Source organism: Pseudophryne corroboree, chromosome 8, assembly GCF_028390025.1.
Source record: "Pseudophryne corroboree isolate aPseCor3 chromosome 8, aPseCor3.hap2, whole genome shotgun sequence".
In the NCBI taxonomy this organism is placed as follows: Eukaryota; Metazoa; Chordata; class Amphibia; order Anura; family Myobatrachidae; genus Pseudophryne; species Pseudophryne corroboree.
In genome coordinates, this window is record NC_086451.1 from 253,014,509 (window position 1) to 253,040,535 (window position 26,027).

The 26,027-nt window shown below is 49.0% G+C and overlaps 1 protein-coding gene across 1 annotated transcript in view; it reads left to right on the forward strand.

Annotated features, from left to right (window-relative positions):
• ZDHHC15 (zinc finger DHHC-type palmitoyltransferase 15) overlaps positions 1-26,027 on the forward strand; it is a 186,276-nt gene that overhangs the window by 13,337 nt on the left and 146,912 nt on the right. Inside the window, exon 4 of the mRNA XM_063937176.1 lies at positions 17,347-17,467. Coding sequence (XP_063793246.1) covers positions 17,347-17,467 — 121 coding nt within the window. The remainder of the gene's footprint in view (positions 1-17,346; positions 17,468-26,027) is intronic.

Sequence of the window (26,027 nt, forward strand, 5' to 3'; positions counted from 1 at the left end):
GTGACTCCAGATTGCCCCAGTGGTACCAGGGGGTTATAGCAGGGGGGGGGGGGGGGGGGGGGGGATTATTAGTGTACTGAGTCCCCAATCTGGGTACTCAGTCTGCGACCCGGTTAAGCTTGGCATTAGCGATAAGGGTGCAGTGTGCTGCTTTTAACCTTTCCTGTGTGTGTGTGTGTGTGTGTGTGTGTGTGTGTGTGTGTGTGTGTGTGTGTGTGTGTGTGTGTGTGTGTGTGTGTGCGTGCTCTGTCACATTTACAATATGTCAGGCAAAGAGTGTGTTTCATGAATGGCAGAGTGTTCCTCTTCCCCAGGGAGCTCACTACTATGTACTCGGTGTAGTGCATCTTCTCAGGCTAGCGGGGCTGTACCAGTGTGGCTGGATTCCCTCAAAGGAATGATTTCTAATATCTCTAATAATTTGTCTTGCAATGAGAAAGACACAATACTTAAGACAGTCTGTGGATGAGATTATGAACAGAGACTCAGTCCCCAAACAAGTGTCTCGGTCCCTCCCTTGCCATTTGTCCATAAGAACGAACTCTGGCCCATATCCTGCAGCCTGACTCTGACGCTGAGGGGTCAGACATGGAGGAGGGGGAGGTGGATTCAGAAGGGCGGGACGCTTGCTCTGTCACAGGGAATACAGGCTTTTATGGAGGCTATCAGAGATGTGCTACAAATTCCTGATAAGGTGACAGAGGAGTGTGAGGAATCTTATTTTCTCTGACGTCCTAGTGGATGCTGGGAACTCCGTAAGGACCATGGGGAATATTGGGGACAGATTAGAACGATGGGGTATAGACGGGTCCAAAGGAGCCAGTGCACTTTAAATTTCTTCAACTGGGTGTGCTGGTTCCTCCCCTCTATGCCTCCTCCTTCAGCTCAGTTTAGAAAAAAGTGCCCTCAGAAGAGGATGCACACTCTGCAAGCTCCAGAGTTTTTCTTCAATTTCTTTTTAAAAGCTTTTTTATTTCTTTCGGTATGCTGTTCGGGCAACAACAAACCTGCACCGTGGGAGTTAGGGGGGCGGTCACCGGCCTCTTGAGGTGCAGAGCCGATTCCCCGCTGCAGGACCACCGTCCTGAGGGGATGTTTGTTCAGCAGGGCATGGCACCTTGGCTGCCGCAGCATGCCGCACACCCTTAACGCTGCCTGAAGGTGATCATCGGTGGTGAGTACCAAGGGGGTGCTAGGGGTGTCCCCTGGTTTTACTGTGTGGCTGAAAGCGCGGGTGTGGCGTACAGTCCCTCCTTTGGGTGACCCGATGTAGCCCTGCGTGAGACTGGCTAAATAGTAAACCAATCATTTACGTTCGGTTTTACATATTGGGAGATACGGCCAGTATACATATACAGAAGTAGCTTCGGCGCCATGGCGGGGGTCGGAGCTACACGAGAGCGGGCTCAGCGGCATTTTGGCGCCTTCCTCTGCATAGCAGCAGCAGCCTCCACAGCTCCTCCAAACAGTCCCTGGATCGCTGGTGCCGGGTGTAGAGTGGGAGAGCCGCTATAATTCCTTTTGTCCCAGTAGATTTAGAGGAAGAGCCAAGGGAGCGTCCAATGCCGCTAGAGGCAACAGAGGCAGAGGACGTCAACCAACCGCACCAGGCCCACAAGAACAGAAGACTGCACCTAAGCCTTCGGCATGACACCATAACAACTCACCTAGAAGATCCCAGGGTGGGGGCACGGCTAAGGAACTTCAGTCAGGTTTGGGTAGAGTCTTGTCAAGACGCCTGGGTCAAAGATCTTATTTGTCAAGGGTACAAAGTAGAGTTTCAGATTACTCCTCCTCAAAGATTTTTCACCTCCAGTTTACCAGCTTCTTTGGAGGCTCGTTTAACTCTCCAGGCAGCCATTTAGTGACTTCTGGAAGCAGGAGTCATAATCCCCGTACCAGAATACCAGAAGAACAAGGGGTTCTACTAAAACTTATTTGTAGTTCTGAAGCCATATTGATCAGTCAGGCTAATTTTTAATTTGAAGGCTCTGAACCCGTATCTTTGAGAATTCAAGTTCAAGATGGAATCCCTGCGAGCAGTGATTGCGAGTCTGGAGTTCTTGGTGTCGTTAGACATAAAGGATGCTAATCTACACATCCCGATATGGATTCCTCACCAAGCTTTCCTTCGGTTCGCAGTCCTGTCCGATCATTATCCGTTCCAGGCCCTGCCATTCGGTCTGTCATCTGCTCCACAAGTTTTCACGAAAGTCATGGCAGAAATGATGTTGCAACTCAGACTGCAGGGTGTGAATGAAATTCTGTACTTGGGCGACCTCCTCATAAAGGCACCTTCCAAATAGCAGCTTTACAACAGCATAAGCCTCACAAAGGAATCTCTTACCCGCCACGGTTGGATTCTCAATCTTCAAAAATCACAACTACAACCCACTCAGCGGTTACAGTTTTTGGGGATGATCCTGGACACTGTTCTACAACAAGTTTTTCTCCCCTTGGACAAGGTCAGGGCAATTCAGAACTTGGTGCAAGCGGTTCTTCATCCACGTCGGGTATCAATACATCTCTGTATACAACTTCTGACAATTTAATACGGAAGGTTCTACTCAAGAGTTTTTCAACTGGATCTTCTGGCAAAATGGTCAGGTTCGCATCTACACATGCACCAGATTATTTGTCTCTCTCCTCAGTCACGCTTATCCCTCCTTTGGTGGTTGCAAACGCAAAACCTAGTAGCAGGGAGGGCTTTCGCAGTATCAGATTGGACCCTGGTAACCACAGACGCCAGCCTGAGAGTCTGGGGGTTGGTGACGGAGGGTTATCAGTTTCAAGGAAGATGGTTGGCACAAGAGTCCAAACTTCCTATAAACATTTTGGAGTGGAGGACAATTTTCAATGCTCTACATCTTTCTTGTGAGAGAGCTGACGGGACGAAACTCGTTGACGTCATCCCCTGTTGGAGTACCAGTGATTATACAGCAACTTACTACTGCTATCGGCGTTCCTGCCGCTCCTGTCATGTGCCTTCTCCTGCCGTGTGCGGTCATCCATCTCTCCGAAAATTTGGAAGCTCCACACTCCCGCCTGCCAGGACAGTTCATTTGCACCAGCTTTGGTGCTGGCGGTGAACGTGTACATCTGGAGGGGTAACTATTGAGTGACTTTACGTGCTGTCTAATTCCCACTTGATTGGGTAAAATCGTCATTGGTAAGCTATCCTGCACTGGGACTCCAGTGGCAGGTGGATTGGATACATTTCCCCTTTAAATTGAGTATTTCTGGACTGCACCATTGTTATTGCTACTGATATAAACCTGCAAATTGCTACCTGCAGTGGCTACTCTTATTAAGTGGCACTGAGCACTCTACTAAAAAAAGCTAATTAGCGTATGATAGTATACTGATGTCACTGGATAATAATTTTTGATGTTAGTACATTAACAATGTTTACATTTCAACATTACCGGCACTTCATTGAGATTTTATTTTATTTACTTGAATGTTTTATAAGCTAAGTGTCTTCCTATATGTATGTGTACATTGTTACATTTGTGGCTGCTACAATTGTATCAGCTGGTACTGTGTGTTTTATATGTATTTTTTAAAGTAAATATATGCATCTTTAAGCAAGTCTCTTGTATCCTTTGAGTGAAAGCAAACACATACATTATTATATACACTCCTTGCCAGTTCATCAAGCGCACTGATCGATTGTGTGAAAATGCTCTACATCAGGCTTTTCATCTCCTACGGGGGCATGCCATTCAGATTCAATCAGACAACGCCACAGCAGTTGCATATGTCAACCGACAGGGCGGAACCAAAAGCAGAGGTGCAATGAAGGAAGTCACCAGGATTCTTCATTGGGCAGAATGTCATGCAGTGGCGATATTACCAATTTTTATCCTAGGAGTGGACAATTGGGAAGCAGACTTCCTAAGCAGGCATGATCTACATCCAGACAAGTGGAGACTTCACCCTCAAGTGTTTCAACAGATTGTGACACCTTGGGGTCACCCACAGATAGACATGATGGCGTCTCGACACAACAGGAAGCTAAACAGGTATTGACAGGAACAAGAGACCCAGAGGCCGAGGTGGTGGATGTGTTGGCGATACCCTGGGTATTTCAGAAGATATACCTGTTTCCCCCGTTTCCTCTAATACTACGGGTATTAAAGAAAATCAATAAGGAAGGAGTAGTAGCTATACTGATTGCTCTAGATTGGCCTCGCAGAGCGTGGTATGCAGATCTTAGAGCTCTGTTAATAGACGATCCATGGGCGCTTCCACTCCAGTCAGATCTGTTGCAACAGGGTGCGTTTCTCTTTCCAGTCTTACGATGGCTTTGTTTAAAAGCGTGGCTACTGAAAGGAAGTTATTAGCCAGACATGGTATTCCCCGCTCAGTAATTCCTACTATTTTAAAAGTTAGGAAGAAGGTTACTTCTAAACACTATCATCGGATCTGGAAGGCATATATAGGTTTGTGTGAAAACAGACATTATTATCCAGATGTTTTTAACTGTGGAAGATTCTTACGATTTTATAGACTGGTGTGGATGCAGGATTGCGTCTCGGGTCTCTAAAAGTCCAGATATCGGCCCTATCTCTATTTTTCCATAGACGCCTGGCCACATTACCAGAAGTCCAGACCTTTCTCCAGGGAGTACTTCATATTCAGTCTCCATTTGTGCCGCCTACGGCCCCCTGGGATTTAAATTTTGGTGTTGGAATTTATGCAATCTTCATTGTTCGAACCATTAGAGTTGACAGAATTAAAATATTTGACTTGGAAAATGGTTACTCTGTTGGCTTTAACATCGGCTTGAAGAGTTTCTGATCTCGGAGTCTTGTCATACAAGTTGCCCTATTTAAATTTTTTCACCCTGACAGGGCAGAACTTTGCACCAGGCGGTCTTTCCTTCTGAAGGTAGTATCCGCTTTTCATATCAATCAACCAATTGTGGTTCCAGTAATTACAGATCCTGCTGTGGCACCGGTCATATTAGATGTAGTACGGGCTCTCAAGATCGATGTACACTCTACCAGGGATATTAGAAAAACAGATTCCCTTTTTATACTGTTTGATGCTACTAAAAGAGGTTTACCTGCCTTGAAACTGACTATTGCCAGGTGGATTAAGGTCACCATCCAACAGGCTTACTTGAAGTCTTCCTTACCATTGCCTCTCTCAGGGCCCACTCTACTCGCTCAGTTGGGTCTTTTTGGGCGGCAGCTCGAGGAGCCTCTGCACTGCAGTTGTGCCATGCAACTACGTGGTTGGGATCCAACACCTTCGTTCAATTTTATCAATTTGACATACTGGCATCGGAGGACTTTCAATTTGCACATTCCATGTTACAGGCAGTTCAGCACGTTCCCACCTGGGATAACAGCTTTGGGACGTCCCCACAGTAAACCATTCCACCAGTATCCCCTATGGAGGACAGAGAAAATGGGCGTTTGGTACTTACCGGTAAATCCTTTTCTCTGACGTCCTAGTGGATGCTGGGGACTCCGTAAGGACCATGGGGAATAGCGGGCTCTGCAGGAGACTGGGCACTCTAAAGAAAGATTTAGTACTATCTGGTGTGCACTGGCTCCTCCCTCTATGCCCCTCCTCCAGACCTCAGTTAGAATCTGTGCCCGGACAGAGCTGGGTGCTTTTAGTGAGCTCTCCTGAGCTTGCTAATAAGAAAGTATTTTAGTTAGGTTTTTTATTTTCAGAGAGCTTCTGCTGGCAACAGACTCTCTGCTACGAGGGACTGAGGGGAGAGAAGCAAACCTACTAACTGCGGCTAGGTTGCGCTTCTTAGGCTACTGGACACCATTGTCGTCCGTTCCCGGAGCCGCGCCGCCGTCCCCCTCGCAGAGCCAGAAGACAGAAGCCGGCAGAAGCGGAGAAGACATCAAAATCGGCGGCAGAAGACTCCTGTCTTCACATGAGGTAGCGCACAACACTGCAGCTGTGCGCCATTGCGCCCACACTAACCCACACACTCCGGTCATTGTACGGTGCAGGGCGCAGGGGGAGGCGCCCTGGGCAGCAATTGTTACCTCCTGGCGAATGCTGCATATAGACAGTGGCACACTGTTATATGTATGAGCCCCCGCCATTTATTTTACAAGAAATCGCGGGACAGAAGCCCGCCGCTGAGGGGGCGGGGCCTTCTTCCTCAGCACTCACCAGCGCCATTTTCCTTCCACAGCTCCGCTGAGAGGAAGCTCCCCAGGCTCTCCCCTGCAGAATCACGGTAGAAGGGTGAAAAAGAGAGGGGGGGGGGGGCACATAAATTTAGGCGCATAAATCATAATACAGCAGCTACTGGGTAAACACTAAGTTACTGTGTAATCCCTGGGTTATATAGCGCTGGGGTGTGTGCTGGCAGACTCTCTCTCTGTCTCTCCAAAAGGCCTTGTGGGGGTCCTGTCCTCATTGAGAGCTTCCCCTGTGTGTGTGGTGTGTCGGTACGCGTGTGTCGACATGTTTGACGAAGAGGGCTATGTGGAGGCAGAGCAAGTGCAATTGACTGACGTGTCGCCGCCGACGGTGCCGACACCTGATTGGATGGATATGTGGAAGGTGTTAAATGATAATGTAAACTCCTTACATAAAAGGTTGGATAAAGCTGATACCTCGGGCCAGTCAGGGTCTCAACCCATGCCTGATCCTACAGCGCAGAGGCCCTCAGGGTCTCAAAAGCGCCCACTATCCAAAATGGTTGACACAGATGTCGACACGGATTCTGACTCCAGTATCGACGACGATGATGCAAAATTGCAACCAAAAATGATAAAAGCTATACGTTACATGATTATAGCGATGAAGGATATTTTACACATATCAGAGGTAAACCCTGTCCCTGACAAGAGGGTTTATATGTATGAGGAGAAAAAGCAAGAGGTGACTTTTCCCCCTTCACATGAGTTAAATGAGTTATGTGAAAGAGCGTGGGATTCCCCAGATAAAGTCCTGATTTCCAAAAGGTTACTTATGGCATACCTTTTCCCGCCAGAGGACAGGGTGCGCTGGGAATCCTCCCCTAGGGTAGATAAAGCTCTGACACGCTTATCTAAGAAGGTGGCCCTGCCGTCGCAGGATACGGCCACCCTAAAGGATCCTGCAGATAGAAAGCAGGAAAGTATCCTGAAATCTGTTTATACACATTCAGGGACTCTACTGAGGCCGGCAATTGCGTCAGCGTGGATGTGTAGTGCTGTAGCAGCGTGGACAGATAATCTGTCTGAGGAAATGGATATCTTAGACAGGGATACCATTATGCTGACCCTGGGGCATATAAAAGACACTGTCCTATATATGAGGGATGCCCAGAGGGACATTTGCCTACTGGGCTCTAGAATTAATGCAATGTCAATTTCTGCCAGGAGGGTCCTGTGGACTTGGCAGTGGACAGGTGATGCCGACTCCAAAAAACACATGGAGGTGTTACCTTACAAGGGTGAGGAATTGTTTGGGGACGGTCTCTCGGACCTGGTTTCCACAGCTACTGCTGGGAAGTCAAACTTTTTGCCATATATTCCCTCACAACCGAAGAAAGCACCGTATTACCAAATGCAGTCCTTTCGCGCACAAAGAAGCAAGAAGGTCAGAGGTGCTTCCTTTCTTGCTAGAGGCAGGGGCAGAGGAAAAAAGCTGCACCTTACAGCTAGTTCCCAGGAACAGAAGTCCTCCCCGGCTTCCACTAAATCCACCGCATGACGCTGGGGCTCCACGGGTGGAGCCAGGAGCGGTGGGGGCGCGTCTCCGACATTTCAGCCACCAGTGGGTTCGCTCACAGGTGGATCCCTGGGCTATACAGATTGTGGCTCTGGGATACAAGCTGGAATTCGAGGTGATGCCCCCTCAACGTTACCTAAAATCGGCCCTGCCAGTTTCCCCCATAGAAAGGGAAGTAGTGGTAGCGGCAATTCACAAGCTATTTCTCCAGCAGGTGGTGGTAAAGGTTCCCATTCTTCAACAGGGGAAGGGATACTATTCCACAATGTTTGTGGTACCGAAACCGGACGGTTCGGTCAGACCTATATTAAATTTAAAGTCCCTGAACATTTATCTGAAAAGATTCAAGTTCAAAATGGAATCGCTCAGAGCGGTCATTGCAAGCCTGGAAGAGGGGGATTTTATGGTGTCTCTGGACATCAAGGATGCTTACTTGCATGTCCCCATTTATCCGCCTCAGCAGGAGCACCTCAGATTTGTGGTACAGGACTGTCATTACCAATTCCAGACGTTGCCGTATGGCCTGTCCACGGCACCGAGAATATTTACCAAGGTAATGGCAGAAATGATGGTGATCCTGAGAAAGCAAGGAGTCAGTTATCCCATACTTGGACGATCTCCTCATAAAGGCGAGGTCGAGGGAGCAGTTGCAGATCAGCGTAGCGCACTCACAGGAAGTGTTGCAACAGCATGGCTGGATTCTAAATATACCAAAGTTGCAGCTGATTCCTACGACGCGTCTGCCCTTTCTGGGCATGATTCTGGACACAGACCAGAAGAAGGTGTTTCTCCCGACGGAGAAGGCTCAAGAGCTTGTGACTCTAGTCAGAGACCTCTTAAAACCGAAACAGGTGTCTGTGCATCACTGCACGCGAGTCCTGGGAAAGATGGTGGCATCGTACGAAGCCATTCCCTTCGGCAGGTTCCATGCGAGGATCTTTCATAGGGATCTGTTGGACAAATGGTCCGGATCGCATCTTCAGATGCATCGGCTGATCACCCTGTCCCCCAGGGCCAGGGTGTCTCTTCTGTGGTGGCTACAGAGTGCTCACCTTCTCCAGGGCCGCAGATTCGGCATACAGGACTGGGTCCTGGTGACCACGGATGCGAGCCTCCGAGGGTGGGGGGCAGTCACTTAGGGAAGAAACTTCCAAGGGTTGTGGTCCAGTCAGGAAACTTGTCTGCACATAAATATCCTGGAACTAAGGGCCATATTCAACGCCCTGAGTCAAGCGGAGCCCCTGCTTCGCAACCAACCGGTGCTGATTCAGTCAGACAACATCACCGCGGTGGCTCATGTAAACCGCCAGGGCGGCACAAGAAGCAGAGTCGCGATGGCGGAGGCCACCAGGATTCTTCGGTTGGCGGAGAATCGCGTACAAGCACTGTCAGCAGTGTTCATTCCGGGGGTGGACAACTGAGAAGCAGACTTCCTCAGCAGGCACGACCTTCACCCGGGAGAGTGGGGACTTCATCACGAAGTCTTCATTCAGATTACAAATCGATGGGAACTGCCACAGGTAGACATGATGGCGTCCCGTCTCCACAAAAAGCTGCAACGGTATTGCGCCAGGTCAAGAGACCCTCAGGCGATGGCTGTGGACGCCCTGGTAACACCGTGGGTGTTCCAGTCGGTCTATGTGTTCCCTCCTCTTCCTCTCATACCCAAGGTACTGAAAATCGTAAGAAGAAGAAGAGTGAGAACAATACTCATTGTTCCGGATTGGCCAAGAAGACCTTAGTACCCGGAATTGCAAGAAATGCTTACAGAGGACCCATGGCCTCTGCCTCTCAGACAGGACCTGTTGCAACAGGGGCCCTGCCTGTTCCAAGACTTACCGCGGCTGCGTTTGACGGCATGGCGGTTGAACGCCGGATCCTAGCGGAAAAAGGCATTCCGGAGGAAGTTATTCCTACGCTGATAAAAGGCTAGGAAGGACGTGACAGCAAAGCATTATCACCGCATATGGTGAAAATGTTGCTTGGTGTGAGGCCAGGAAGGCCCCTACAGAGGAATTCCAACTGGGCAGATTTCTGCACTTTCTACAGTCTGGAGTGACTATGGGCTTGAAGTTGGGATCCATAAAGGTCCAGATTTCGGCCCTATCCATTTTCTTTCAAAAGGAACTGGCGTCTCTTCCTGAAGTTCAGACGTTTGTTAAGGGAGTGCTGCATATTCAGCCCCCTTTTGTGCCACCAGTGGCACCTTGGGATCTCAACGTGGTGTTGGGTTTCCTAAAATCCCACTGGTTTGAACCACTTAAGACCGTGGAGCTAAAGTATCTCACGTGGAAGGTGGTCATGCTATTGGCATTAGCTTCGGCTAGGCGTGTGTCCGAATTGGTGGCTTTGTCATGTAAAAGCCCCTATCTGGTTTTTCATATGGACAGGGCAGAATTGCGGACTCGTCCCCAATTTCTGCCAAAGGTGGTGTCATCTTTTCATTTGAACCAACCTATTGTAGTGCCTGCGGCTACTCGTGACTTGGAGGATTTCAGGTTACTAGATGTAGTCAGGGCTTTGAAGATTTATGTAGCCCGAACGGCTGGAGTCAGGAAAACTGACTCGCTGTTTATCCTATATGCCCCCAACAAGTTGGGTGCTCCTGCTTCAAAGCAAACCGTTGCCCGCTGGATCTGTAACACGATTCAGCAGGCTCATTCTGCGGCTGGATTGCCGAATCCAAAATCGGTGAAAGCCCATTCCACAAGGAAGGTGGGCTCTTCTTGGGCGGCTGCCCGAGGGGTCTCGGCATTACAGCTTTGCCGAGCTGCTACTTGGTCGGGTTCAAACACATTTGCAAAATTCTACAAGTTTGATACCCTGGCTGAGGAGGACCTTGAGTTTGCCCATTCGGTGCTGCAGAGTCATCCGCACTCTCCCGCTCGTTTGGGAGCTTTGGTATAATCCCCATGGTCCTTACGGAGTCCCCAGCATCCACTAGGACGTCAGAGAAAATAAGATTTTACTCACCGGTAAATATATTTCTCGTAGTCCGTAGTGGATGCTGGGCGCCCGTCCCAAGTGCGGACTTTCTGCAATACGTGTACATAGTTTTCTCTAACGTCCTAGTGGATGCTGGGGACTCCGAAAGGACCATGGGGAATAGCGGCTCCGCAGGAGACTGGGCACAAAGTAAAAGCTTTAGGACTAGCTGGTGTGCACTGGCTCCTCCCCCTATGACCCTCCTCCAAGCCTCAGTTAAGATTTTGTGCCCGAACGAGAAGGGTGCAATCTAGGTGGCTCTCCTGAGCTGCTTAGAGTAAAAGTTTAAATAGGTTTTTTATTTTCAGTGAGACCTGCTGGCAACAGGCTCACTGCATCGAGGGACTAAGGGGAGAAGAAGCGAACTCACCTGCGTGCAGAGTGGATTGGGCTTCTTAGGCTACTGGACATTAGCTCCAGAGGGACGATCACAGGCCCAGCCATGGATGGGTCCCGGAGCCGCGCTGCCGGCCCCCTTACAGATGCTGAAGCAAGAAGAGGTCCATAAATCGGCGGCAGAAGACTTTCCTGTCTTCATAAGGTAGCGCACAGCACTGCAGCTGTGCGCCATTGCTCTCAGCACACTTCACACTTCGGTCACTGAGGGTGCAGGGCGCTGGGGGGGGGCGCCCTGGGAAGCAATGAATTTACCTTATTTGGCAAAAAATACATCACATATAGCTCCTGGGCTATATGGATGTATTTAACCCCTGCCAGTTTTCCAGAAAAAAGCGGGAGAAGAGCCCGCCGTGAAGGGGGCGGGGCCTATCTCCTCAGCACACAGCGCCATTTTTCCCACACAGCTCCGCTGGTAGGAAGGCTCCCAGAATCTCTCCTGCAACTACAGAAACAGGGTAAAAAAGAGAGGGGGCACTTATTTGGCAAAATAACAGATATAAGCAGCTATAAGGGATAGACACTTATTGTAAGGTTGTCCCTATACATATATAGCGCTCTGGTGTGTGCTGGCAAACTCTCCCTCTGTCTCCCCAAGGGGCTAAGTGGGTCCTGTCCTCTATCAGAGCATTCCCTGTGTGTGTGCTGGGTGTCTGTACGTGTGTGTCGACATGTATGAGGAGGAAAATGATGTGGAGGCGGAGCAATTGCCTATAATGGTGATGTCACCCCCTAGGGAGTCGACACCTGAATGGATGGCCGTAGTTAAGGAATTACGTGACAGTGTCGGCACGTTACAGAAAACTGTTGACGACATGAGACAGCCGGCAGCTCAGTTAGTGCCTGTCCAGGCGTCTCAAACACCGTCAGGGGCTATTAAACGCCCGTTACCTCAGTGGGTCGACACGGACCCAGACACAGACACTGACTCCAGTGTCGACGGTGAAGAAACAAACGTATTTTCCAGTAGGGCCACACGTTACATGATCACGGCAATGAAGGAGGTTTTGCACATCTCTGATACTGCAAGTACCACAAAAAGGGGTATTATGTGGGGTGTGAAAAAAATACCCGTAGTTTTTCCTGAATCAGATGAATTGAATGAAGTGTGTGATGAAGCGTGGGTTACCCCCGACAAAAAACTGCTAATTTCTAAAAAATTATTGGCACTATATCCCTTCCCACCAGAGGTTAGGGCTCGTTGGGAAACACCCCCTAGGGTGGATAAGGCGCTCACACGCTTATCAAAACAAGTGGCGTTACCGTCTCCAGAAACGGCCGCCCTTAAGGAGCCAGCAGATAGGAGGCTGGAAAATATCCTTAAAAGTATATACACACATACTGGTGTTATACTGCGACCAGCAATCGCCTCAGCCTGGATGTGCAGTGCTGGGGTGGCTTGGTCGGATTCCCTGACTGAAAATATTGATACCCTGGACAGGGACAATATATTATTGACTATAGAGCATTTAAAGGATGCATTCCTATATATGCGAGATGCACAGAGAGACATTTGCACTCTGGCATCAAGAGTAAGTGCGATGTCCATTTCTGCCAGAAGAGGATTATGGACGCGACAGTGGTCAGGGGATGCGGATTCCAAACTGCATATGGAAGTATTGCCGTATAAAGGGGAGGAGTTATTTGGGGGCGGTCTATCGGACCTGGTGGCCACGGCAACGGCTGGGAAATCCACCTTTTTACCCCAAGTCACCTCGCAGCAGAAAAAGATACCGTCTTTTCAGGCTCAGTCCTTTCGTCCCCATAAGGGCAAGCGGGCAAAAGGCCACTCATATCTGCCCCGGGGCAGAGGAAGGGGAAAAAGACTGCAACAGACAGCTTCTTCCCACGAACAGAAGCCTTCCCCCGCTTCTGCCAAGTCCTCAGCATGACGCTGGGGCCTTACAAGCGGACTCGGGCACGGTGGGGACCCGTCTCAAGAATTTCAGCGCGCAGTGGGCTCACTCGCAAATGGACCCCTGGATCCTGCAGGTAGTATCTCAGGGGTACAAATTGGAATTCGAGACGTCTCCCCCTCGCCGGTTCCTGAAGTCTGCTTTACCAACGTCTACCCCCGACAGGGAGGCGGTATTGGAAGCCATTCACAAGCTGTATTCCCAGCAAGTGATAATCAAGGTACCCCTCCTACAACAGGGAAAGGGGTATTACTCCACGCTGTTTGTGGTACCGAAGCCGGACGGCTCGGTGAGACCTATTTTAAATCTGAAAGCCTTGAACACTTACATAAAAAGGTTCAAGTTCAAGATGGAGTCACTCAGAGCAGTGATAGCGAACCTGGAAGAAGGGGACTACATGGTGTCTCTGGACATCAAGGATGCTTACCTCCATGTCCCAATTTGCCCTTCTCACCAAGGGTACCTCAGGTTTGTGGTACAGAACTGTCACTATCAGTTTCAGACGCTGCCGTTTGGATTGTCCACGGCACCCCGGGTCTTTACCAAGGTAATGGCCGAAATTCTTCTTCTTCGAAGAAAAGGCGTCTTAATTATCCCTTACTTGGACGATCTCCTGATAAGGGCACGGTCCAGAGAACAGTTAGAGGTCGGAGTAGCACTATCTCAAATAGTACTACGACAGCACGGATGGATTCTAAATATTCCAAAATCGCAGCTGATTCCGACGACACGTCTGCTGTTCCTAGGGATGATTCTGGACACAGTACAGAAAAAGGTGTTTCTCCCCGAAGAGAAAGCCAGGGAGTTATCCGGCCTAGTCAGGAAACTCCTAAGACCAGGCCAGGTGTCAGTGCATCAGTGCACAAGGGTCCTGGGAAAGATGGTGGCTTCTTACGAAGCGATTCCATTCGGCAGATTCCACGCAAGAACTTTTCAGTTGGATCTGCTAGACAAATGGTCCGGATCGCATCTTCAAATGAATCAGCGGATAACCCTGTCTCCAAGGACAAGGGTGTCTCTCCTGTGGTGGTTACAGAGTGCTCATCTCCTAGAGGGCCGCAGATTCGGCATTCAGAATTGGGTCCTGGTGACCACGGATGCCAGCCTGAGAGGCTGGGGAGCAGTCACACAGGGAAAAAATTTCCAGGGCTTGTGGTCAAGCATGGAAACGTCACTTCACATAAATATCCTGGAACTAAGGGCCATTTACAATGCCCTAAGTCAGGCAAGGCCTCTGCTTCAGGGTCAGCCTGTATTGATCCAGTCGGACAACATCACGGCAGTCGCCCACGTAAACAGACAGGGCGGCACAAGAAGCAGGAGGGCAATGACGGAAGTGGCAAGGATTCTTCGCTGGGCGGAAAATCATGTGATAGCACTGTCAGCAGTGTTCATTCCGGGAGTGGACAACTGGGAAGCAGACTTCCTCAGCAGACACGATCTTCACCCGGGGGAGTGGGGACTTCACCCAGAAGTCTTCCACATGATTGTAAACCGTTGGGAAAAACCAAAGGTGGACATGATGGCGTCTCGCCTCAACAAAAAACTGGACAGATATTGCTCCAGGTCAAGGGACCCTCAGGCAATAGCTGTGGACGCTCTGGTAACACCGTGGGTGTACCGGTCAGTGTATGTGTTCCCTCCTCTTCCTCTCATACCAAAAGTACTGAGAATCATAAGAAGGAGAGGAGTAAAGACTATACTCGTGGCTCCGGATTGGCCAAGAAGGACTTGGTACCCGGAAATTCAAGAGATGCTCACGGAAGACCCGTGGCCTCTACCTCTAAGACAGGACCTGCTCCAGCAGGGACCATGTCTGTTCCAAGACTTACCGCGGCTGCGTTTGACGGCATGGCGGTTGAACGCCGGATCCTGAAGGAAAAAGGCATTCCGGATGAAGTCATCCCTACCCTGATCAAAGCCAGGAAGGATGTAACCGTACAACATTATCACCGTATTTGGCGTAAATATGTTGCGTGGTGCGAGGCCAGGAAGGCCCCTACGGAGGAATTTCAACTGGGTCGATTCCTGCATTTCCTGCAAACAGGACTGTCTATGGGCCTCAAATTAGGGTCCATTAAGGTTCAAATTTCGGCCCTGTCGATATTCTTCCAAAAAGAACTAGCTTCTGTTCCTGAAGTTCAGACGTTTGTCAAGGGAGTACTGCATATACAGCCTCCTTTTGTGCCTCCAGTGGCACCTTGGGATCTCAATGTAGTGTTGGGATTCCTAAAATCACATTGGTTTGAACCACTCACCACTGTGGACTTGAAATATCTCACATGGAAAGTGGTAATGCTGTTAGCCCTGGCTTCAGCCAGGCGTGTATCTGAATTGGCGGCTTTATCCTATAAAAGCCCTTACCTAATTTTTCATACGGACAGGGCAGAATTGAGGACTCGTCCTCAATTTCTCCCTAAGGTGGTTTCAGCATTTCACTTAAACCAACCTATTGTGGTGCCTGCGGCTACTAGGGACTTGGAGGATTCCAAGTTGCTGGACGTAGTCAGGGCCCTGAAAATCTATGTTTCCAGGACGGCTGGAGTCAGAAAATCTGACTCGCTGTTTATCCTGTATGCACCCAACAAGCTGGGTGCTCCTGCTTCTAAGCAGACGATTGCTCGTTGGATTTGTAGTACAATTCAGCTTGCACATTCTGTGGCAGGCCTGCCACAGCCAAAATCTGTAAAAGCCCATTCCACACGGAAAGTGGGCTCATCTTGGGCGGCTGCCCGAGGGGTCTCGGCTTTACAACTTTGCCGAGCAGCTACTTGGTCAGGGGCAAACACGTTTGCTAAATTCTACAAGTTTTATACCCTGGCTGAGGAGGACCTGGAGTTCTCTCATTCGGTGCTGCAGAGTCATCCGCACTCTCCCGCCCGTTTGGGAGCTTTGGCATAATCCCCATGGTCCTTTCGGAGTCCCCAGCATCCACTAGGACGTTAGAGAAAATAAGAATTTACTTACCGATAATTCTATTTCTCATAGTCCGTAGTGGATGCTGGGCGCCCATCCCAAGTGCGGATTGTCTGCATTACTTGTACATAGTTATTGTTACAAAAATCGGGTTATTGTTGTTGTGAGCCATCTTTTCAGAGGCTCCTTCTGTTATCATGCTGTTAACTGGGTTCAGATCACAAGTTGTACAGTGTGATTGGTGTGGCTGGTATGAGTCTTACCCGGGATTCAAAATCCTTCCTTATTGTGTACGCTCGTCCGGGCACAGTATCCTAACTGAGGCTTGGAGGAGGGTCATAGGGGGAGGAGCCAGTGCACACCAGCTAGTCCTAAAGCTTTTACTTTGTGCCCAGTCTCCTGCGGAGCCGCTATTCCCCATGGTCCTTTCGGAGTCCCCAGCATCCACTACGGACTATGAGAAATAGAATTATCGGTAAGTAAATTCTTATTATTGCTTAATAATGGGTTATGTTGGCATCCATTGTTGATGCCCTGTTGTTGTTCATACTGTTGACTATATAAGTGTATCACAAGTTATACGGTGTGGCTGGTATGAGTCTTACCCGAGATTCCAAAATCCTTTCCTTATAATGTCTGCTCTTCCAGGCACAGTTTCCTTAACTGAGGTCTGGAGGAGGGGCATAGAGGGAGGAGCCAGTGCACACCAGATAGTACTAAATCTTTCTTTAGAGTGCCCAGTCTCCTGCGGAGCCCGCTATTCCCCATGGTCCTTACGGAGTCCCCAGCATCCACAACGGACTACGAGAAATAGATTTACCGGTGAGTAAATTCTTATTTTCTCTGAGTCCATAGGGGATACTGGGTGCCCGCCCGTGCAGGGTCTTTTTTTCTACAAATCTCAGTGATTTGAACGTGTGTGTTGAGGTTTTGTTTATATGTTCTAAGATCTATAGTTTGGTTCTTTCTTGACTTTTTTTATTTTCCTTATCCTTTCCAAAGTTGCTCTGTCTCTTCAGGCACAGTATTCTAGACTGGCTGTAGGAGGGGCATAGTGGGGAGGAGCCAGCATACACCATCACTGAGAAATTTAAAGTGCACAGGCTCCATTGGACCCCATCTATACCCCACAGTAAACCATTCCACCAGTATCCCCTATGGACACCGAGAAAAGGATTTACTGGTAAGTAACAAAATCCAATTTTTTACTACATCCCATGTAAATGTATTACGCTTACATTGCTGTATAATGAAATTAGAAACATGTTATAAAACTATGATCTTTTACCAACCAATTAAAATCCCATTAAAATATTTTCGTAGCCTGCTATTACTGTTGCTCATAACCTGGATGTACATTTTAGTAGTTTGTGTTCCTGACCTGAAATGTACTGACCAGTGCATGTGACTATGTATATACCTGTCCTTCCAGTTCTTGCTGCCCTACGCAGAAAAAGAGCGATATGACAACGAAGATCGTCCAGAAGCTCAGAAACAAATACTAGCCGAATTTGCCAAAAAGTTGCCAGTTTATACCCGGACAGGGAGTGGAGGTAAGAAGCTCCATATAAGATTGCCAACAATTTTGTGTTGATAATAATACAATTTAAACACCGTAAGGCAAAGTTGTTTTTTTTAAGCATTTATTGAATATTTTTTTACTAACATTGCTGTATTATGCAAAGTGCACTAAAATCCTACCAACCTTTTATCTTTCCAGTACAAGTTTTCTAATAAGTTGCGTTACTTGCATTAAGGATTATTCCACAGGGATCAGAATGAGATCCTGGCGATCAGGAGACCAACGCCGGGATCCTGGCGGTGAGCGCAGTGGTCACCACAGGGTTCTGTTCCCCCTTGGATGGTGGCGTGGACCACTACCCAAGTGGGGGAGCCAGCTGGTGGTCTGGACTCTGACCACCGGTATTACAGCAATCCAGTTGTATTACGGAAAAGTGCCCTCCCACCTGTGTAATTTTAAACCTTCAGTTGCATAACGTACTATAGATCTTCATGAGGTTTCCTCCCTAAATGAAGGTAAAACCAGCAATATTTTAGTATCCAGAGAAATGTAAAATAATGAAGTGTAAGCAGTGCGGGCTGGATAGTTTGAAATTAGCCTTACCCATGTTGCATCTTAGTGCATTGTTCGCAAATTACCCTTATTCTTTCTTTATTAGTTTGGATAATTCACAAATACTGTATATTTTCCAACCCTTATTAGATCACTCAGTTTGCAGATTGTGAGGTGTAGCAGAAAAGTAAAGCTGGGCATACACTATACGATTTTCTGGCAGATCATTTGTCCTATCTGGCTGATTGGAATGAAAATCTGGCAATGTATTGAAGCAAATGACAATTGACCATTTGCTCCCAAACACTGGAACGGATAAAAACTATAATTCAGACAAATCTGTGAAATCACGGATTTAACCAATTTCTCTGAAAGAGTTTTTGCCAAATGTTGCAGTGCTTGGGAGTAAATGGTATTTCTCTTACGTCCTAGAGGATGCTGGGGACTCCAAAAGCACCATGGGGTATAGACTGGATCCGCAGGAGACATGGGCACATTACAAGACTTTTACTGGATGTGAACTGGCTCCTCCCTCTCTGCCCCTCCTCCAGACCTCAGTTGGATTCTGTGCCCAGGAGAGACTGGACACACACTAGGGGAGCTCTACTGAGATTCTCTGGAAAGACTTTGTTAGGCTTTTTTTAATTTCAGGGAGACCTGCTGGCTACAGGCTCCCTGCTTCGTGGGACTGAGGGGAGAGAAGGCAGATCTACTTCTTCTGAGTTAAGGGCTCTGCTTCTTAGGCTACTGGACACCATTAGCTCCAGAGGGTTCGATCACTTGCTGCGCCTAGCTGCTTGTTCCCGGAGCCACGCCGTCACCCCCCTCACAGAAGCCAGAAGAAAGAAGCCGGATGAGTATTAGAAGAACAGAAGACTTCAGTGACTGCAGAAGACTTCAGTAATGGAGGTACAGTGCAGCGGTCGCGCTGTGCTCAATGCTCCCACACACCAAACGGCACTCACAGGGTGCAGGGCGCTGGGGGGGGGAGCGCCCTGGGCAGCAGGTTACTGGAGCCTTTTTTCCACTGGCAAATATACATATTAGGGGTGCCTGGGCACTGTGTATGTACCCCCGCCAGTATAATATTTGAAATTTTAGCGGGACTATGGCGCATCGGGAAGGGGCGGGGCTTAACACACACACACACACACACACACACACAAAACCACGGAGAGTTGAAACGGCCGTCGGGCTGTAGTACTAGGATCATGTCCAGATCTTTCTTCTGTAAGGAATAAACCCCTTTTCTCTGACGTCCTAGTGGATGCTGGGAACTCCGTAAGGACCATGGGGAATAGCGGCTCCGCAGGAGACTGGGCACAAAAGTAAAGCTTTAGAACTACCTGGTGTGCACTGGCTCCTCCCCCTATGACCCTCCTCCAAGCCTCAGTTAGATTTTTGTGCCCGGCCGAGAAGGGTGCACACTAGGGGCTCTCCTGAGCTTCTTAGTGAAAGTTTAGTTTTAGGTTTTTTATTTTCAGTGAGACCTGCTGGCAACAGGCTCACTGCATCGAGGGACTAAGGGGAGAAGAAGCGAACCTGCCTGCTTGCAGCCAGCTTGGGCTTCTTAGGCTACTGGACACCATTTAGCTCCAGAGGGACCGAACACAGGCCCAGCCTCGGAGCTCGGTCCCAGAGCCGCGCCGCCGGCCCCCTTACAGAGCCAGAAGCAAGAAGAGGTCCGGAAAAATCGGCGGCAGAAGACATCAGTCTTCAACAAGGTAGCGCACAGCACTGCAGCTGTGCGCCATTGTTACTCAGGCACACTTCACACTTTGGTCACTGAGGGTGCAGGGCGCTAGGGGGGGGCGCCCTGAGCAGCAATGTAAACACCTTGGCTGGCAAAAATACACCACATATAACCCCCAGGGCTATATGGATGAATTTTAACCCCTGCCAGAACTCACCAAAAAGCGGGAGAAAAGGCTGCCGAGAAGGGGGCGGAGCCTATCTCCTCAGCACACGGGCGCCATTTTCCATCACAGCTCCGCTGGAAGGACGTCTCCCTGACTCTCCCCTGCAGTCCTGCACTACAGAAAAGGGTAAAAAAGAGAGGGGGGCACTAATTGGCGCAGTTTTAATATTAACAGCAGCTATAAAGGGAAAAGCACATTTTTATAGTGGTATTTCTGTCTATATATAGCGCTCTGGTGTGTGCTGGCATACTCTCCCTCTGTCTCCCCAAAGGGCTTGTGGGGTCCTGTCCTCTATCAGAGCATTCCCTGTGTGTGTGCGGTGTGTCGGTACGATTGTGTCGACATGTTTGAGGAGGAAAATGAGATGGAGGCGGAGCAATTGCCTATTATAGAGTTGTCACCCCCTAGGGAGTCGACACCTGAGTGGATGAGCTTATGGAAGGAATTGCGTGACAGTGTCAGCTCTTTACGAAAGACAGTTGACGACATGAGACAGCCGGCTACTCAGCTTGTGCCTGTCCAGGGGTCTCAAACGCCATCAGGGGCTTTAAAAGGCCCGTTACCTCAAATGGCAGACACAGACACGGATACTGACTCCAGTGTCGATGATGAGGAGACAAACGTGACTTCCAGTAGGGCCACACGTTACATGATTGAAGCAATGAAAAATGTATTGCATATCTCTGATAATACAAGTACCACTAAAAAGGGTATTATGTTTGGTGAGAAAAAACTGCCTGTAGTTTTTCCTGTATCCGAGGAATTAAATAAAGTGTGTGATGAGGCGTGGGTTTCCCCCGATAAAAAACTGATAATTCCTAAAAGGTTATTGGCATCGTACCCTTTCCCGCCAGAGGATAGGGCACGTTGGGAAACACCCCCTAGGGTGGATAAAGCGCTCACACGCTTGTCTAAACAGGTAGCACTACCCTCTCCTGATACGGCCGCCCTAAAGGAACCTGCCGATAGAAAGCTGGAGAATATCCTAAAATGTATATACACTCACACGGGTGTTATACTGCGACCAGCAATCGCCTCAGCCTGGATGTGCAGTGCGGGCGTGGCGTGGTCGGATTCCCTGACTGAAAATATTGATACCCTAGATAGGGACAGTATATTACTGACTATAGAGCATTTGAAGGATGCATTTCTATATATGCGTGATGCACAGAGGGATATTTGCCGACTGGCATCAAGAGTTAGCGCGCTGTCCATTTCTGCAAGAAGAGGTTTATGGACGCGGCAGTGGTCAGGTGATGCGGATTCTAAAAGGCACATGGAAGTATTGCCTTATAAGGGGGAGGAGTTATTTGGGGTAGGTCTATCAGACCTGGTAGCCACGGCAACTGCTGGAAAATCCACATTTTTACCCCAGGTAGCTTCTCAACCTAAGAAGACGCCGTATTATCAGGCGCAGTCCTTTCGGCCCCATAAGGGCAAGCGGGCAAAAGGCGCCTCATTTCTGCCCCGTGGCAGAGGGAGAGGAAAAAGGCTGCAGCAAACAGCCAGTTCCCAGGAACAAAAGCCCTCTCGCGCCTCCGCAAAGTCCTCAGCATGACGCTGGGGCTTTACAAGCGGACTCAGGCACGGTGGGGGCCCGTCTCAAGAAGTTCAGTGCGCAGTGGGCCCACTCGCAAGTGGACCCCTGGATACTTCAGGTGGTATCTCAGGGGTACAAATTGGAATTCGAGACGTCTCCCCCTCGCCGTTTTCTAAAGTCTGCTTTACCGACGTCTCCCTAAGACAGGGAGGCAGTATTGGAAGCCATTCACAAGCTGTATTCCCAGCAGGTGATGATCAAGGTACCCCTCCTACAACAGGGAAAGGGGTACTATTCCACACTATTTGTGGTACCGAAGCCGGACGGCTCGGTGAGACCAATTTTAAATCTAAAATCCTTGAACACTTACATACAAAGGTTCAAATTCAAGATGGAGTCACTCAGAGCAGTGATTGCAAACCTGGAAGAAGGGGACTATATGGTGTCTCTGGACATCAGATGCTTACCTACATGTCCCAATCTACCCTTCTCACCAAGGGTACCTCAGGTTTGTGGTACAGAACTGTCACTATCCGTTTCAGACGCTGCCATTTGGATTGTCCACGGCACCCCGGGTCTTTACCAAGGTAATGGCCGAAATGATGATACTCCTTCGAAGAAAGGGAGTTTTAGTTATCCCTTACTTGGACGATCTCCTGATAAGGGCAAGATCCAGGGAACAGTCGGAAGTCGGGGTAGCACTATCTCAGATAGTGCTGCGCCAGCACGGTTGGATTCTCAATATTCCAAAATCGCAGCTGATTCCGACGACACGACTTCTATTCCTAGGGATGATCCTGGACACAGTCCAGAAAAAGGTGTTTCTCCCGGAGGAGAAAGCCAGGGAGTTATCCGAACTAGTCAGAAATCTCCTAAAACCAGGCCAAGTCTCAGTGCATCAATGCACAAGGGTCCTGGGAAAGATGGTGGCTTCTTACGAAGCAATCCCATTCGGCAGATTCCACGCAAGAACCTTCCAGTGGGATCTGCTAGACAAATGGTCCGGGTCGCATCTTCAGATGCATCAGCGGATAATCTTGTCACCAAGGACAAGGGTGTCTCTCCTGTGGTGGTTGCAGAGTGCTCATCTTCTAGAGGGCCGCAGATTCGGCATTCAGGACTGGGTCCTGGTGACCACGGATGCCAGCCGGAGAGGCTGGGGAGCAGTCACACAGGGAAGAAATTTCCAGGGCTTGTGGTCAAGCCTGGAGACATCACTTCACATAAATATCCTGGAGCTAAGGGCCATCTACAATGCTCTAAGCCTAGCCAGACCTCTGCTTCAAGGTCAGCCGGTGCTGATCCAGTCAGACAACATCACGGCAGTCGCCCACGTAAACAGACAGGGCGGCACAAGAAGCAGGAGGGCAATGGCAGAAGCTGCAAGGATTCTTCGCTGGGCGGAAAATCATGTGATAGCACTGTCAGCAGTGTTCATTCCGGGAGTGGACAACTGGGAAGCAGACGTCCTCAGCAGACACGACCTCCACCCGGGAGAGTGGGGACTCCACCCAGAAGTCTTCCACATGATTGTGAACCGTTGGGAAAAACCAAAGGTGGACATGATGGCGTCCCGCCTCAACAAAAAACTAGACAGGTATTGCGCCAGGTCAAGGGACCCTCAGGCAATAGCTGTGGACGCTCTGGTAACACCGTGGGTGTACCAGTCAGTGTATGTGTTCCCTCCTCTGCCTCTCATACCCAAGGTACTGAGAATCATAAGAAGGAGAGGAGTAAGGACTATACTCGTGGCTCCGGATTGGCCAAGAAGGACTTGGTACCCGGAACTTCAAGAGATGCTCACAGAGGACCCGTGGCCTCTACCTCTAAGAAGGGACCTGCTCCAGCAGGGACCCTGTCTGTTCCAAGACTTACCGCGGCTGCGTTTGACGGCATGGCGGTTGAACGCCGGATCCTGAAGGAAAAAGGCATTCCGGATGAAGTCATCCCTACCCCGATCAAAGCCAGGAAGGATGTAACCGTACAGCATAATCACCGTATTTGGCGTAAATATGTTGCGTGGTGCGAGGCCAGGAAGGCCCCTACAGAGGAATTTCAACTGGGTCGATTCCTGCATTTCCTGCAAACAGGACTGTCTATGGGCCTAAAATTAGGGTCCATTAAGGTTCAAATTTCGGCCCTGTCGATTTTCTTCCAGAAAGAACTGGCTTCAGTTCCTGAAGTTCAGACGTTTGTCAAGGGGGTACTGCATATACAGCCTCCTTTTGTGCCTCCAGTGGCACCTTGGGATCTCAATGTAGTTTTGGGGTTCCTAAAATCACATTGGTTTGAACCACTCACCACTGTGGACTTAAAATATCTCACATGGAAAGTGGTAATGCTGTTGGCCCTGGCTTCAGCCAGGCGCGTCTCATAATTGGCGGCTTTATCCTATAAAAGCCCTTACCTAATTTTTCATACGGACAGGGCAGAATTGAGGACTCGTCCTCAATTTCTCCCTAAGGTGGTTTCAGCGTTTCACTTGAACCAGCCTATTGTGGTACCTGCGGCTACTAGGGACTTGGAGGACTCCAAGTTGCTGGACGTAGTCAGGGCCCTGAAAATATGTTTCCAGGACGGCTGGAGTCAGAAAATCTGACTCGCTGTTTATCCTGTATGCACCCAACAAGCTGGGTGCTCCTGCTTCTAAGCAGACTATTGCTCGTTGGATTTGTAGTACAATTCAGCTTGCACATTCTGTGGCAGGCCTGCCACAGCCAAAATCTGTAAAAGCCCATTCCACAAGGAAGGTGGGCTCATCGTGGGCGGCTGCCCGAGGGGTCTCGGCTTTACAACTTTGCCGAGCAGCTACTTGGTCAGGGGCAAACACGTTTGCTAAATTCTACAAATTTGATACCCTGGCTGAGGAGGACCTGGAGTTCTCTCATTCGGTGCTGCAGAGTCATCCGCACTCTCCCGCCCGTTTGGGAGCTTTGGTATAATCCCCATGGTCCTTACGGAGTTCCCAGCATCCACTAGGACGTCAGAGAAAATAAGAATTTACTTACCGATAATTCTATTTCTCATAGTCCGTAGTGGATGCTGGGCGCCCATCCCAAGTGCGGATTGTCTGCATTACTTGTACATAGTTATTGTTACAAAAATCGGGTTATTGTTGTTGTGAGCCATCTTTTCAGAGGCTCCTTCTGTTATCATGCTGTTAACTGGGTTCAGATCACAGGTTGTACGGTGTGATTGGTGTGGCTGGTATGAGTCTTACCCGGGATTCAAAATCCTTCCTTATTGTGTACGCTCGTCCGGGCACAGTATCCTAACTGAGGCTTGGAGGAGGGTCATAGGGGGAGGAGCCAGTGCACACCAGGTAGTCCTAAAGCTTTACTTTTGTGCCCAGTCTCCTGCGGAGCCGCTATTCCCCATGGTCCTTACGGAGTTCCCAGCATCCACTACGGACTACGAGAAATAGAATTATCGGTAAGTAAATTCTTACTTTTTCTTTTCTTTTGCAAAAGTGAGTGTCTGTATCAATTTCCAGGACCCTGCACCACCATGTCAGTTTAATTAGATTTTTACTGAGTGCTGTCATTTTGCTGTTATATATATATATATATATATATATATATATATATATATATATATATATATATATATATATATATATATATATATTTTATTATTATTATTTTTACAGCGCAGACATCATATATTATTTATTTAGTAGTATATGGGCGCTGGGGTGTGGGCTGGCATACTCCCTCTGTGTTTCTCTCTACAGGCTTCCCTGTGGGTCTGTCCCCTTTGGCCAGTGTGGGTGTGTCGGTACCGTGTGTCGACATGTCTGAGGCTGAGTGTTCCTCCCCGGAGGAAGTTACTCGGGGCACGCAGAAGAATTTGGAAATGACTCTGTCGGCACAGCTGACTGCTGATTGGGTGAATATGTTGAGTACATTGAATGCAAATGTGGCGTTGTTGTCTAAGAGGCTAGATAAATCTGATTCTCGGACACAAACGTGGAGAAAATCCATGGAGGACGTTTTGTCTCAGGTACAGGCCCCCTCAGGGTCACAAAAACGTTTACCCAGATGGCAGATACGGATACCGACACAGACTCTGATTCCAGTGTCGACTTCAGTGAGGCCAGTTTACATCCGAAATTGGTTAAGAGTATTCAGTACATGATTGTGGCTATTAAAGATGTTTTACATATTTCTGAAGTGCATCCTGTTCCAGACACGAGGGTTTGTTTGTATAAGGGAAAAAACCTGTGGTGACATTTACCCCCCTCTCATGAACTGAACGCTCTTTTTGAAAAGGCTTGGGAGTCGCCTGACTAAAGGTGGAAGATTCCCAAGAGAATTTTTATGGCATATCCTTTCCCCTCTGACGACAGGGAGAAATGGGAGTCGTCTCCCAATGTGGACAAGGCTCTGTCCCGTCTGTCCAAAAAGGTGGCGCTTCCATCTCCTGACACGGCTGCCCTCAAGGATCCGGCGGATCGCAAGCAGGAAACGACATTGAAGGCCATTTTCATCACTACTGGTGCACTCCTCAGGCCTGCCGTGGTGTCGGCGTGGGTGAGTAGTGCTATTGCTAAGTGGGCTGATAATTTAGCATCTGACATG